Source organism: Misgurnus anguillicaudatus, unplaced genomic scaffold (genome assembly GCF_027580225.2).
Source record: "Misgurnus anguillicaudatus unplaced genomic scaffold, ASM2758022v2 HiC_scaffold_28, whole genome shotgun sequence".
NCBI classification, from domain to species: Eukaryota; Metazoa; Chordata; class Actinopteri; order Cypriniformes; family Cobitidae; genus Misgurnus; species Misgurnus anguillicaudatus.
Window position 1 is genome coordinate 4,582,088 of NW_027395278.1, and position 12,873 is coordinate 4,594,960.

Consider the following 12,873-nt stretch of genomic DNA (forward strand, 5'->3'; position numbering starts at 1 on the left):
ACATATATTTTTATTTTTAGAGGCTTTTAAATCTTTACTTCGTTTAATAGCAATCTGTCTAGCCTTATATTTAAAGAATTCCCATTTCACTTTATAACTATCCACCTTTTTTTGAGAAAATATACTTGAAAGTAAGTTTTTAATACTATCATTAAAGGAAGCATCTTTTAAAAGTGAATTATTAAATTTCCAATAACCACGTAACCTAGGAATTTTATCAGTATTGCAACAATTTTAAACTTATTTGTTTATGATCTGACAGGGGCGCAAATGAGTGAGAAATATCTTTTACAAATGGAAGAGCTGAGCAAGAGAGTAAAAAGAGATCAATTCTTGATTGGGAGGACCTATTTCTATTAGACCAAGTGAATTCGTGTAAATCAGGGTGAAAAAAACGCCATGTATCAGTAAGAGAAAATTCTGTACAAAATGATAAAATGTTGCTGTTAACATGAAAACTGTCGTTACTTCTGGGAGGAAATCTGTCCAAAGTGCCGTCAACACATTCATTAAAGTCACCGCCAAGAATAAGAAAAGAGTCAGGGAATTTAACAAGAGTTTCTTTCAGTTCAGAGGTTATCTGAGAGAATAGAGATCTATTATCTGCTCGTGAATTACAACCGTAAATATTGCAAATAATGAAGTTTGAATTATCCTGTTTAAGTGATAAAATAATCCATCTTCCGTCGTCAGATGACTTTACCCCAAGTATTTGCCCATTAAATTTGTGCAAAAGAATTAAAACTCCAGCAGAGTGATTAGACCCGTGGCTACAATATATAGTATTACCCCACTGATTTTTCCAAAATTTTACATCCATTTCACATGAGTGTGTTTCCTGAAGAAGGATTATATCAGACTCACTGCTTTTACAAAACAAAAAAACGGCTTTCCTTTTAACAGCATCACGTAAACCCCTTACATTTAAAGATATAACAGAAAGAGAGTTAAATTTAACTTCCATTTAAAACGGAAAAATTTTTAAGCTTCTTTAATCTGAATAAACGAAATTCTCAATTGAGATAGGAACAATTATATAACCGAACATAATATTCGAATAGGCTACAAATTTAGATAATATATATATAAATATATATTTCACAACCTTGCGTGTTGCCCAGTACAAGTATGCAAAAAGAACTGAATGTCAGTTTGTAGACAGAACATCATTAAGAATGATAAATAGGCTACATTCAAGAATTTAACGTAAACTTTGTAAGTTCAAGCGGAGTACCCGAAAGCGATCCATGATAACTGAGGGTATTAACAAAATTTTGTCAATTAGATCGCCCTCGAAAGCAGATTAAACACAAAGTCAGGTTTAAAACAACCTACCAGATATAGTGTTATTAAGAGCCATTAACACTGACCACGAGACAAGACTCTTTCACACATCAACGTAATTGAATCTCTTTCCGTCAATTAATGCAAAGGAGCCGCGAAAGGAGGCTTTTTTGCCCTCATCTCTGGCTTTTTTAACAAGAGGCCAAAGTTTCTCTCTGGCGATCCTATCTTCTGGTGAAAGGGCTTCGGTGAGTCGCAACTTCTTGTCGAGAAGGAATTTACAGCCTCTGGCAGCTTGCCAAACGGTGTCGCGAAAACGACGAAGTGCAAACAAAATTATGATGGATCTGTTGGAACCATCCCCTCTCTTCGGGCCAAGACGATGCGCAACGTCAACGGCACCCTCAAGATCATCGCTAATGCCAGGCACTACGTTGCTAAGGATCTCAATAACAACCCTCCGAGCATCCTCACCGTCCTTCTCTCTCACGCCATGTAATTTTAACGTCCATTTCCAGGTATAGCGCTTGCATTCTCCAATTTCGGCCTTCATGGTTTTATTCGCACTTTTTAGCTCTTGAATCTCCGTAGCCATAACTTTAAGGGATTCTTTATGCGTTGCTACCTCAGAAACAAGCTGAGTAACAGTGGAGGACAGAGTTTCAATCTGCTTAGCCGTTGACCCAGTTGTTGTTTCAATTGCTGAAATTTTCTGGAACATCTGATCGTATTTCCCAGAGAGCTCACGAATGGCCGTCAGAATTTCCATCGAAGTGTCGTTTCCATCCATATGATCTCTTTTCGTTTTCTTTGGCACAGGTTTTAAGGGAGTATCAGGTAGGGGAATCGCAAGGAGATCATTCATATTTGGATGTGAATCAAACCAGTTGTTATGGTCCTCGGTGTTTTTTGAAGAACCCAAATCCACTGAGGAGACGATGTTAACATTCACGTCAGCGTTTTCAACAGGCTCCATAGTTGACGCACGTGTTGTCTCGTTGGAAGTCTGTCTATTTTTCTTTCTGCCCATAGATAAATTAGCGCAAGGCGGGTAATACGAGTAGAAGAATCACTTATACATTTATGTACAAAAAAAGCCTGTTATTACAGTTATATAATTGTCCTATTTCAAAGTTTCCTGATGACACCACCGAAACGCGTCCACCTGTCACACCGCCATCTTGGCCCCCCCACTCTCAGGGTGATTGATTGCGCCTTGTGAAATGAATGACGTAACATTCGAGTTTCCTGGTAGAACCTCTGCTACGCTACGCTAAGCTAACATTTCTTTGTAGTTCTTTTGTTTCATTGGTCTGCGTGCTGATTGTTCCCCCAAGTGTTTCTCATTTCCCAGTGTATTTAACCCCAGTGTTTGCCTTGTCTGATGTCGGTGATTGTTATACGTAATGTTCTCTCTGTCTGTGTTCACCCGTACATGTTCATTTGATTTTACTTTTATATATTAAATGCTGCACTTGGATCCTCTGCTTGGTTAATGCAACTACATTACAATCTGTCTTGGTCCTTATAAATCAATCAGCCATAACTTTATGACCACCTGCCTAATATTGTGTAGGTTCCTCTTTTGCCACCAAAACAGCCCTGACCCGTCGAGGTATGGATCTTTCTATCAGAACCAGCATTCACTTTTTGAGCAATTTCAGTTACAGTTGCTCGTCTGTTGAATCGGACCAAAAATAAAAGGCTCCTAAAATTTTATTTATCAGTCTGTATGGCTCCATAAAGGAGTTTTAACACCCACATAACCTTTCTATTGCATAACAGGTCCTTTATAGTGGAAAACAGGTGAAAAAGAAATTGTTTCCTAAAAGAAAAGCAGACTATAAGGTTCTTTAAAAAGAATGAAAAATGGTTCTTCTGTGGCTTTACTTTAGAGAAGCATGCTTAACACCTTCATTTTTTTTATAGTGTGAGTGTATTCTGTACCTTTTTATAATCTTTATGGCAAAAACTGCACTAAAACGCGGCAGCACATCTCTTAGAGGTGAGCTATTTGTTGTACCATTCCCAACAAATAATGTTTATGTCTGATGTTTACTATGTGGTTGCCCCAGCAAACACTACTAAATAAAGGCACATTGTGTACTGTAAATGAGTATTAGTTATGTGTAATTATGCATGTAGTTTCAAATATGAGTACCAAACCATGTCAGGGAAAAATATTTATAAATACAAGGAATTTAGTTGGTAAGGATTATTTTTCTATTTGATAGCACAATAAAGGCAAAATTACAGAGACAAAAGGTAAAGCTGTATCAAAGGCTGTCATTCTCACTATACCTCTCACAGAGCTAAAATCATTTAGGTTATACAAAACACAACCTTAATCTCAACACAATTCACCTTAATCATATAAACCTATTCCAAATATCTTGGAATAAACACCAAGGACAAACAAGAGGCTGAACATCCAATGAAAATAAAAGCAGACTATTTCAATGTTAACATGGCTTAAGATCTTTAACATGGCATTTTAATAACAGCCTTTGCATTTGTAGTCTATAGCAGTGAAGCAGACATTATAGAAAAGCACAGTTTCCCTATGAAAAAATATTCATTTTAAATACGTTACATAAAAATGGACCCCTTCAGGACAAGAACACCGTCAACATAAGGTGCTCGTGGTTGGGAAGATGGTAGTCAAAGTACAGTAGATGGTAAAAACTGCCCTGCATTAACGCCGTCCTAGTATACATTACAATATTGTAAGTCCACTGTCTTTGTGTTAAAAGGTTGTTGATCAAATACGTCTCTCTTAATGGGCACTAAGTGGGTGAAACTTTATGACACCTTAAAGCTTTTAACGTAACACTAGTAAGGTTGTATTTGTTAATATTACTAAATGCATTAGCTAACATAAAGTAACAATAAGCAATACAGTTTATCTGCACTAACTAATCTTTGGTAATGTTTGTTAACGCCAATACAGTTATATAGTACTATTATATATAACTATTATGTGAGTTCATGGTGCATTAATTAATGTTAACAGTTACAAACTTTTGATATTAAAATGTATTAAATCGTTCCCCGCCATTGACGAGTTATATCGTCAATTAAGAGAAAACATTTGCATAAAAAACGTGTTCCTGACGACTTTTTATGTTAATCTGCAATATTGCTAGATGGTGCACGTACCCAATTTATAATAAAAACTGAATCAAAACGTTATTTACTAATTTTAAACTCTGTGTATGTTTTGATAATTGTTCTGAATCTGATCTCAATTCCTTCAGAAAAATTCAATTATTTCAGTATTTTGCTAAAAAAAAAATTTTTTTAAAGAAAAATACCCATATTTAAGCAGAGAAAAAAATATAGATAGTTTTGTTTGTATGTTTATTGCTTGTTTGAAAGGAGAGGGTCTGTTCTTTCATTTGATGTATGTTTATATATTTTTTGAAAAAAATTCCTGGAATGCATTTTGTGAAACTTTTCTGAAAATCACAAAAAAGCTGGCGGGCAACTTTTCAAACAATGGCTGGCGGGGAATGAGTTAAATACTGAAAATAGCATGAACTAAAATTAATAAATGCTGGAGAAGCATTGTTCATTGTTAGCTAATGCATTAGCTATCTTAACAAATGCAACATTATTATAATGTGTTACAGTTTTTTTAAAAGAACATGTGCAAAAAAAAGAACCGAAAAGCAGCGGTTTTCAACAACCCCAAATCAAATAATGATGTTATTAATTTGTATCAATTGCCAATTCTTTCGCTGCGTGGTTTTATTTACAATTCTTATGAATTAGTGCTAAATGTGAGTCAATCTTTTGAAACACTTTATGGCTGTTAACAAATAGTTTAATCAGTCTCCAAATCAGCAAATTATTTAATATTACCTAGCTAACTGTATGTCTGTATAAAACTTAAATACTTTGTATTAATTAATCATTTTCAAACAGGTTAGCGATAATAGACAAAATTGTTTATATTTCCTTCTAAAGCAGGAATGGTAAGCGATTAACCCTTTGAAAAACCGATGTCTCTTTCTGTGCAACTAGAAACAAGAACAAAAAAATGTATACGTACATTAAATCCATCTTGTACAGTTTGTTCATATATTTGAAAGATATGTACTAATCTGAAGCTCAATGTGTAGTCACAAAAAAATGACTTGTACTGGATCAAATACAAAACATAGAACTTTTTAAGGACGGTTTGCTTAAAAAAATTACACACTCACGTATGTACACACATACACACACGCACAAAGGGGAATGTCAAGATATCCTCTTGCAACTGTGTAACAAAACTTAACACCGACAAATAACAGATTTAGCAACATGTATGTGAAAAATTTCAGGTGTCAAGTTGTGGAAGTACGAAATAATCACGGAGTGTCAGAAAATCAGACACGGTGGCATTCAGTCTAGGAAAGCTGCATGCTGTTCCATGTGGCCTTTAGTTAAGAGCAGGTTTGGAGACGATGCACAAGGTCTTACACTGTGAATCATCACACTATGGGATTGCCACTAAATATAGAGCACAAAGACATTGTAGGTGTCCTGGCGGTGTGAATATTGTGTGTGTTCAGTGTCAAAGACTGTTATAGTTAGCCTTTCTGTAAGCAACTAGAGAAACCCTTTTAAGCTCAAATGTCCGATCATACTAGTGTGTTTAGTCGACTCAACTTCCACGAATTTCCCTACTTTGATTCAGAATAAAACAGATTTAAAAATACCACATATCAGGTGATCAATATTGAGTTCCCGAAAGTTCACATTACAGTACTGAGTTATTGGACTAAAAAGAAAGCAAATAAACTATTAAAAAAAACATAGGCGTAGGAGAAAGAGGCCAATGCCCATTATCAACATCATTACAATTATTCCCATTATAGTTTATTTCTGATTACAGATATATTATAGTTATTATTGTTATTGTATATTATTCACTTTGTCTTCACAATTTGTTCAAGGAAAGGCTGGGGGCTCAGGGGCAGTCATTGCGACGATGCTTTAGTGGCTATTGTGGACACACAATGCTGCTGGAAGTTGGGGGACATGGCCGTGTTGCAGCCCAGTCTCTGACAGGGGCCCTTCAGACCACCCTCCCCCTCCACAATCCAGGGGCTGCTGTCCGACTCCTTGGCAAGCACACTGCAGCACTCCTGGGATGGGGCACCTAAAGTGGATTGGAGGGTGGAAGGAGGCAGACCTAATGGGTCACTGGAAGAGTGGTCTTGAAGGACGCTGATGATGTGGTTCAGGAGGTCATCGAAGAACTGAGGAACACCCTCATATCCTGCAGACAAGAAAGATAAGGTCTAAAAATTGATGGTTTCTTGAGCTTAAAGTGTCAATGACAATAATACACATCTTCTGTGAAGACATACAGTACTGTGCAAAAGTCGTAGACCAGAATGCCAGAATTAGATTTGTTGTTTTTGCAACGCTACAGTGATCATATATAATTGTTTCTCAGGCTCTTTAATGGAATGCATCCAGAAAATACAGGAAATGTGTATATAGTATTAAAAACTGTATAAAAATGTAAACTGATGTCTTAAGTTTTTAGGGTGAACTCCCCTTCCACTTGAGCAATATCAGGAAACTGCAGGATCTCTTAAACTTAAATAAAATTAAATCCTAATTTCTAATTTAAAAAAATGCTTAAGATGTGTTTAGTGCCAAGAGAGGTCACACTAAACACATTCCTAAAGAAGACATTTATTCCTGATTTTTTTTTTTTGTACATATTTTCAGTTTTTTCTGTTTGTATCTTAATAAACTAGATTGAAAAATAAATATGGATGAACATTAAAACTTCTAAAAAAAACAAGACTGGTAGTGGTGGCCTAAGACTTTTTGCACAGTACTGTATATGTAAATTTTAATGGAAAAAAATCACTAAAATGGCCAAATAGTAAGGAAAAAAGTTTTTTTTAGATATCTTTTGTTCAGGTGTTTTAACATATTATTAATATCTGATAAACTTTTGTCCACCAAAATGAAATTCTGAAACAGGTCTATGGTCAGTAAGTCTCAAAATGTATATGACCTAACAAATAATACTCAAAGAACAAACGCACTGAGTCCATAAATCATTGAAGGGGGTCGCACACCGTCCGCGCATCTCAGCGTCGCGTCTAGGACAACTCGGAGGTATCGTAAACCGGAAGTGCACATTAAAAAGTGCGAGCTTCGTCAGATAGCGTCTACTTCAAAATGTAAAATATACGTTAGCAGCCAATGTTAATCATTAATGATTTGGGACAAATATAATGTTATTTAATGTTAAACTATGTGAGTGGCGCTCTGTGACGCAACAGGGATTTAAGAACTTCCTGAGTCGTAGCTGGGCGGTGCAGACAGGCGCCTCCTGTCGGCGCCGGTGTGCGTATACTCATAGAAAGCAATGTGTTTGAGTTTTTTTAGAGCGGTGCTGCGTGACGCTGAGCTGCATGGCCGGTGCGCGACCCTCTTTAGTTATAACATTTTAAATTAAAATATTTCGTTAAAAAATTATTTTTAAAAACATCACTACACACTAAAGTTAAAAAAGTGAAAAAGCATAATACAACCCCTTTAAAATGTTTCATAAGGTGTTTTTTAAGTTTAGTAAAGTAAGAACCTGGCACAAAAATTCGGTGGTGCACATAGAGTACGTGTGCACTTTTCTGATGACAAAAATTGTGTCATGCGCACTGTACAGGTACCCTTGCGTACCATAGACTGTGGTACGCAAAAGTGAAAAGTGAAGCCGCCAGTGTCCCGATACAGCGCTGACATCTTGGGTCTTGAGTCTACGCAGTAGCGATTTCGAGACCAGTCCTGCGCAGTAGTGAGCAGGAAGTAAATCCGCAAGATGAAGGCCCCGCTCTCGCAGAATGCGCATACCACAGCTGTCAATCATGACGTCACACCATCGTTTTTATAGCAGAACATAACTAACTAAAAACAAACTTATTTTACACTTGAATTTACATCAGCGTGATAAAAACTATAGTAAATGACAGAAACCAGCTTCGGAAAAAAGATAATTGAAGTGTAATTAAATTGTTTAGTTGGTCTCAAGTTCCATTGAATAACACGGGGGAGGCGGGGTTTATGACCTATACTGGGACCAGTCTCTAGGGGGCAATCAAGACATTTTGGCCTTACTTTCAGGGCTTGTGCGGCATGCTTGTTTGGTACACATAAAAAAATGGGCTATACTTCGGCCTGTAGTCTGAGCTGGTGGGGGCTGGGACTCGTTTACATTTTCATGGATTCCACATATACCCAATAAAGGTGTCGGGTGTATAAACTGTATTTAGTGGGATGTTTATGTGGAGAGATACCCACCAGGGAATGCATTGATGTCAATGACTGCGTGTTGGCCCGTCTGGTTGTTAATGATAATATCAATGCCAAAAAGCGAAACCCCAAGAGATTCCCGCAGGGATTTACACAGCTCCCTGATGACATCATTATTAGGTGGCTGAGATACACCTTCCACGTTGTCTCTCTAACAAAACAGAAACACGAGAGCAATAAATTCAGACTCAATATTAATATGTTCAACAATGTATTTGTAAACGTATCTGGTATACAGGATTCCCACACCTTGGTTAACTTCAAATTCAAGGATATTTCAAGGACTTACCAATACCCTCAAATTAATGTGGGGACACATTTTAAAGGGATAGTTCACTTTAAAATTAATTTTTTTCTCATTTACCTAATATTGTTCTAAATCTGAATGAATTTCTCTTTTCTGATGAACACAAAAGAAAATATTTTGAGAAATGATGGTAAACACACAGCAGTAAGTAACCATTGACTTCCATAGTAGGAAAAAATTATTTTGGAAGTATTGTGATAAATGACTAAGAAAATATTTTGATAAATGATGGTAAGCACACAGTTGACGGTACCCATTAAATTCCATCACATTTTTTGTATTCCTACTATGGAAGTCTATGGTCACTATCTGCTGTGTGTTTACCGTTATTTCTCAAAATATCTTCTTTTGTGTTCATCAGAAAAAAGAAATTCATACAGGTTAAGAACAACATGAGGATGAATAAATGATGACAGAATTTTCATTTTAAAGTAAACTATTTCTTTAAGAGCAGGGTTACATTGTTACGTTTTCATGTGTCAAACACAACTATGCAAAAAGCATTTTGGTATGGAATTCTACAAAATAGAAGCATATAGAAGATAAAAGCATTCAAAACTAACAGTATAGCACAAGCGCTAAAAATAATTTTTATGACGTCCCACTACAGAGGGAAAAATATGGATTTTTTTCCAGAAAAATTCTTGCACAAAATATATTCAAGCACTTTCAATGACCTGTATCTATTTATGTTTATTTTTTAAAAATGTCCAGGGGCTTGAATTATTTCCCCCAGAATCACAAACTTTTTTTTAACAATTCATTTATTGAGACGTAGTCTCAGCCTCAGACGTCACGCCCACAAACTGTTGGCTGAACGTCTGATGTTTTTCGTACACTTTTCTGGAAACCCTGTGAGAATGTTAAAGTCGTCTTTGATTGGTTGAAAAAACCCGGATTTCCAGGAGACGCGAGTGTCGCGATTAGTTTCGGTCCCTGGAAAACAAAGCTCTGACGTTCCATTGAGGAAGAGAATCAGTCGTGTTCACTTGGATAATAATGAGCAGTTATCATGATCAGCTAAACATTGGATTCTCAAAAATATGCAAAGTTCGCAGCATAGACTCTCTAAAAGACGTCCAAGAGTTTTGCTTGAGGCAGTCTTTTTGAGTGGAGTCAAAAAGTTCGGTTCTCCTGAATTGCTTGTATGTGTTAAAAAGTGGAGAGATATGCTTCAAACAGATGTTTAACGGGAGCGTTTCATTGGTGTGGCTGTTGATGAAGTGCACAACGTTGTTCTATGGTGAGTAATGTTGTTTATTTAGATGCTACTCGGTTGCGGCTGGTTATTTCAATAACTGACTTGTTGCCAGCCGGCTCCTTATTGTGGGGAGTCCGAAACGTGACGCTAGATGAAACAAACTGTGATTGGTTGTTTGACATGTCGGTCAAAAAGCTCGTGGGCGGGCTTTGTCCAGAAAAAGCAGCGAAAAACACCAGACCTTCAGTATTGAAGGTCTGGCTACGCGAGACTAATTGAGACGCAACAAATTATCCCAGTTTATTTCAAAAATATTATAAAATGAAATAGTTGGATCTCTTTTAACATAATAACAATAAATAACATGACAATAAAGGAAAGACACTAATTAACATTAAATGAAAAGAGGAAAAAAGAAGAAAATAATTATAAAATTAAGTAATTTTTTTTTTATAATAATTAAAAAAAGGCACAGGTCAATTCAGATATCAAACCAAGAAGAGTTGAAAGTAGTTGAAAATAGTCAACCAGGAAGCAAGTATAAAAAGGGGTAACTTGGAAAAAAAACAGTAATTGGCTAAATGATTTAGAATCACAAACTTTTAAGGATTTCAAGGACCCGTGGGAACCCTGGTTATAGATGACTAAACTTTATAGATTATAGCATGCTTACAGATGTGAGGTCAGACGATGACTCGGGCTTGGACACGTTGTGGCTATTGAAGAAAATTGCTTTTCTGTCTGCAAAGGTGCAAAATAAAAACCCAAATTAGTATGACACACAAAAAACATGTTCGGTTCAGCAAATTCACATAAAAAAAGAGATGAAGTGTAAAAGTGTAAGTGCGCAAAAAGCCACTAGACAGCAGCAGAGACTCGTGATTGGGTGCGCAGATTTACTGGGCTTTAGGAGTGCCAGGCAAACAGGGAGAGGGAGGGGGAGAGAGAAAGAGAGAGAGAGAGAGAGGAAAAGAAAAACAAAAATCTTGTGCCCGAAGGCCTCTGAGATTTATAACCTCCACTCAAATAGCAATAAAAACGATTGATTTAAAGTGAGACAGCAATCTACCACTCAGCTTTCTTTCTTTATTCAGACACAGAGTCACAAAGTAATATTTATGGTGTACATCTATTAATCCTCAGAGATTTAGCTCACTAAATTTCCCTTTTAATGGATACGGTAAATGCCATTGGACATTGTTGCTTAAAGAAAAAGCAAAAGATGTTTAAAGTCACCCACCACACACACACACACACACACACACACACACACACACACACACACACACACACACACACACACACCTATTTTACACCTCAACAGACCATCATGAGCAGCTAAACCTGTATAGTAACTCTCCGACAACGTGCCACTCATTGTTTTTAACTTGCATATAATTATACATGTATTACTTATTTCAGCAAAGAGCTGTTCTCCTGAATTTGCATTAAACTAACAGGTTGCACAGCTTCTGACCATAACTGTTTTACATGGAACTCCACGGAAATTAGCATAATATGCAAACGTCTTTACAGAGGCCTGTGGAGAAAATACGACGTGACTCATTGAATAAGCACTTCTGCTGACTGGATGACGGCCCAATTTTATAGTCAGTTATTCACAGGTATCTGGGTTAAACAGCAGATCTTCTCTGCACGTAAATCATATCAGAATCAAGCATCATGGTTGAAAAAAAAACACAGAGACTTTCATGGACATTTTGCTTTGAGAGAGATTAAGCCCACTTACCGGATGGTCCAGATGGGAAGTTCTTCAGCGATGGTCTCTCCACCAAAGTGTACGACTCCCCGACCACAAACACCTTATAGAGCACAGCGTTGTGGTTTATGAAACTCTGAATAACACAAGGGGGCTTTACATCCTTTAGGTCCTCAGCACTGAAAATTATAGCCATCTGTACAGGGTCAAAGAGAGGAGAAATGATAAATCTTAATGCCCTGTTGTTAATATCAAGCACAAGGGCTAAAACTGAATGTCAGTTGGCGCCATCCTATGAGCTCTAATGCCCTTTTCTTTTTGAAATATACCTCTTCTTGTCCAAAATCTAAAACTGCATTGGATGTATGCTTAATGGAAAAGGCAGAATGTATTTTGACAGATTTATCTGACAGAAAAATACTAGGAATTTATATCTATATCAAAACTGGGTTTCTGGGAATTGCAGGGGATTAAAATTAAAAATTAACAAATAAACAATTAAAATGTAAATAATGTGCAAAGTAGTTAAAAAAATTGAATGATTAATAACGTTATTGGCTTCTAAAGTAGGGAGTCCACTCTGAATTGCTGAAATAATTAATCATATAGTTTGAATTTTCTGCCTGCCTCTATTTACATAGATACGAAGACTTTGCATAATAATCTCCGCTTACAGTCTTGCCCGGGAGAAACGAAAACTGCACACAGACACTTTAGCTAGTAAATGTATAAACATCATGTCCAGAAGACACAGTGTTTTCAGCTGTAAGTTTGTGTTATTTTTACTACCAAAGGATGAAGATGTGAAGAATTTGTGGTAAAATGACTTTTTAAAGAAGGGATTTAATAAACGTTTGGCAATGAAAGATGGTTCAGTACTTAACTTTCTATTAATGTCTTAATAGAAAGTTGCACTAGCAAGCAGCTAAGGCATGTTGCAGTTAAACTACTGTTTAGCTGTGGCCCGGTTAGCTTACATACTTGTTTAAATGAGTGTAAAAATGTTTGTGTCTGTCGTCATTTTTATAACATTTTGAC

At 36.5% G+C, this 12,873-nt stretch overlaps 1 protein-coding gene across 1 annotated transcript in view; it reads right to left on the reverse strand.

The window, feature by feature from the left end:
- Positions 1 to 3,752: 3,752 nt before the first annotated feature.
- The window catches only part of LOC141362530 (inositol-tetrakisphosphate 1-kinase-like), a 71,833-nt gene continuing 62,712 nt past the window's right edge, over positions 3,753 to 12,873 (reverse strand). Inside the window, exons 8-11 of the mRNA XM_073864753.1 lie at positions 11,866 to 12,031; positions 10,789 to 10,856; positions 8,596 to 8,758; positions 3,753 to 6,553 (exon numbers count right to left, since the gene is read on the reverse strand). Coding sequence (XP_073720854.1) covers positions 6,252 to 6,553; positions 8,596 to 8,758; positions 10,789 to 10,856; positions 11,866 to 12,031 — 699 coding nt within the window. The 3' untranslated portion in view covers positions 3,753 to 6,251. The remainder of the gene's footprint in view (positions 6,554 to 8,595; positions 8,759 to 10,788; positions 10,857 to 11,865; positions 12,032 to 12,873) is intronic.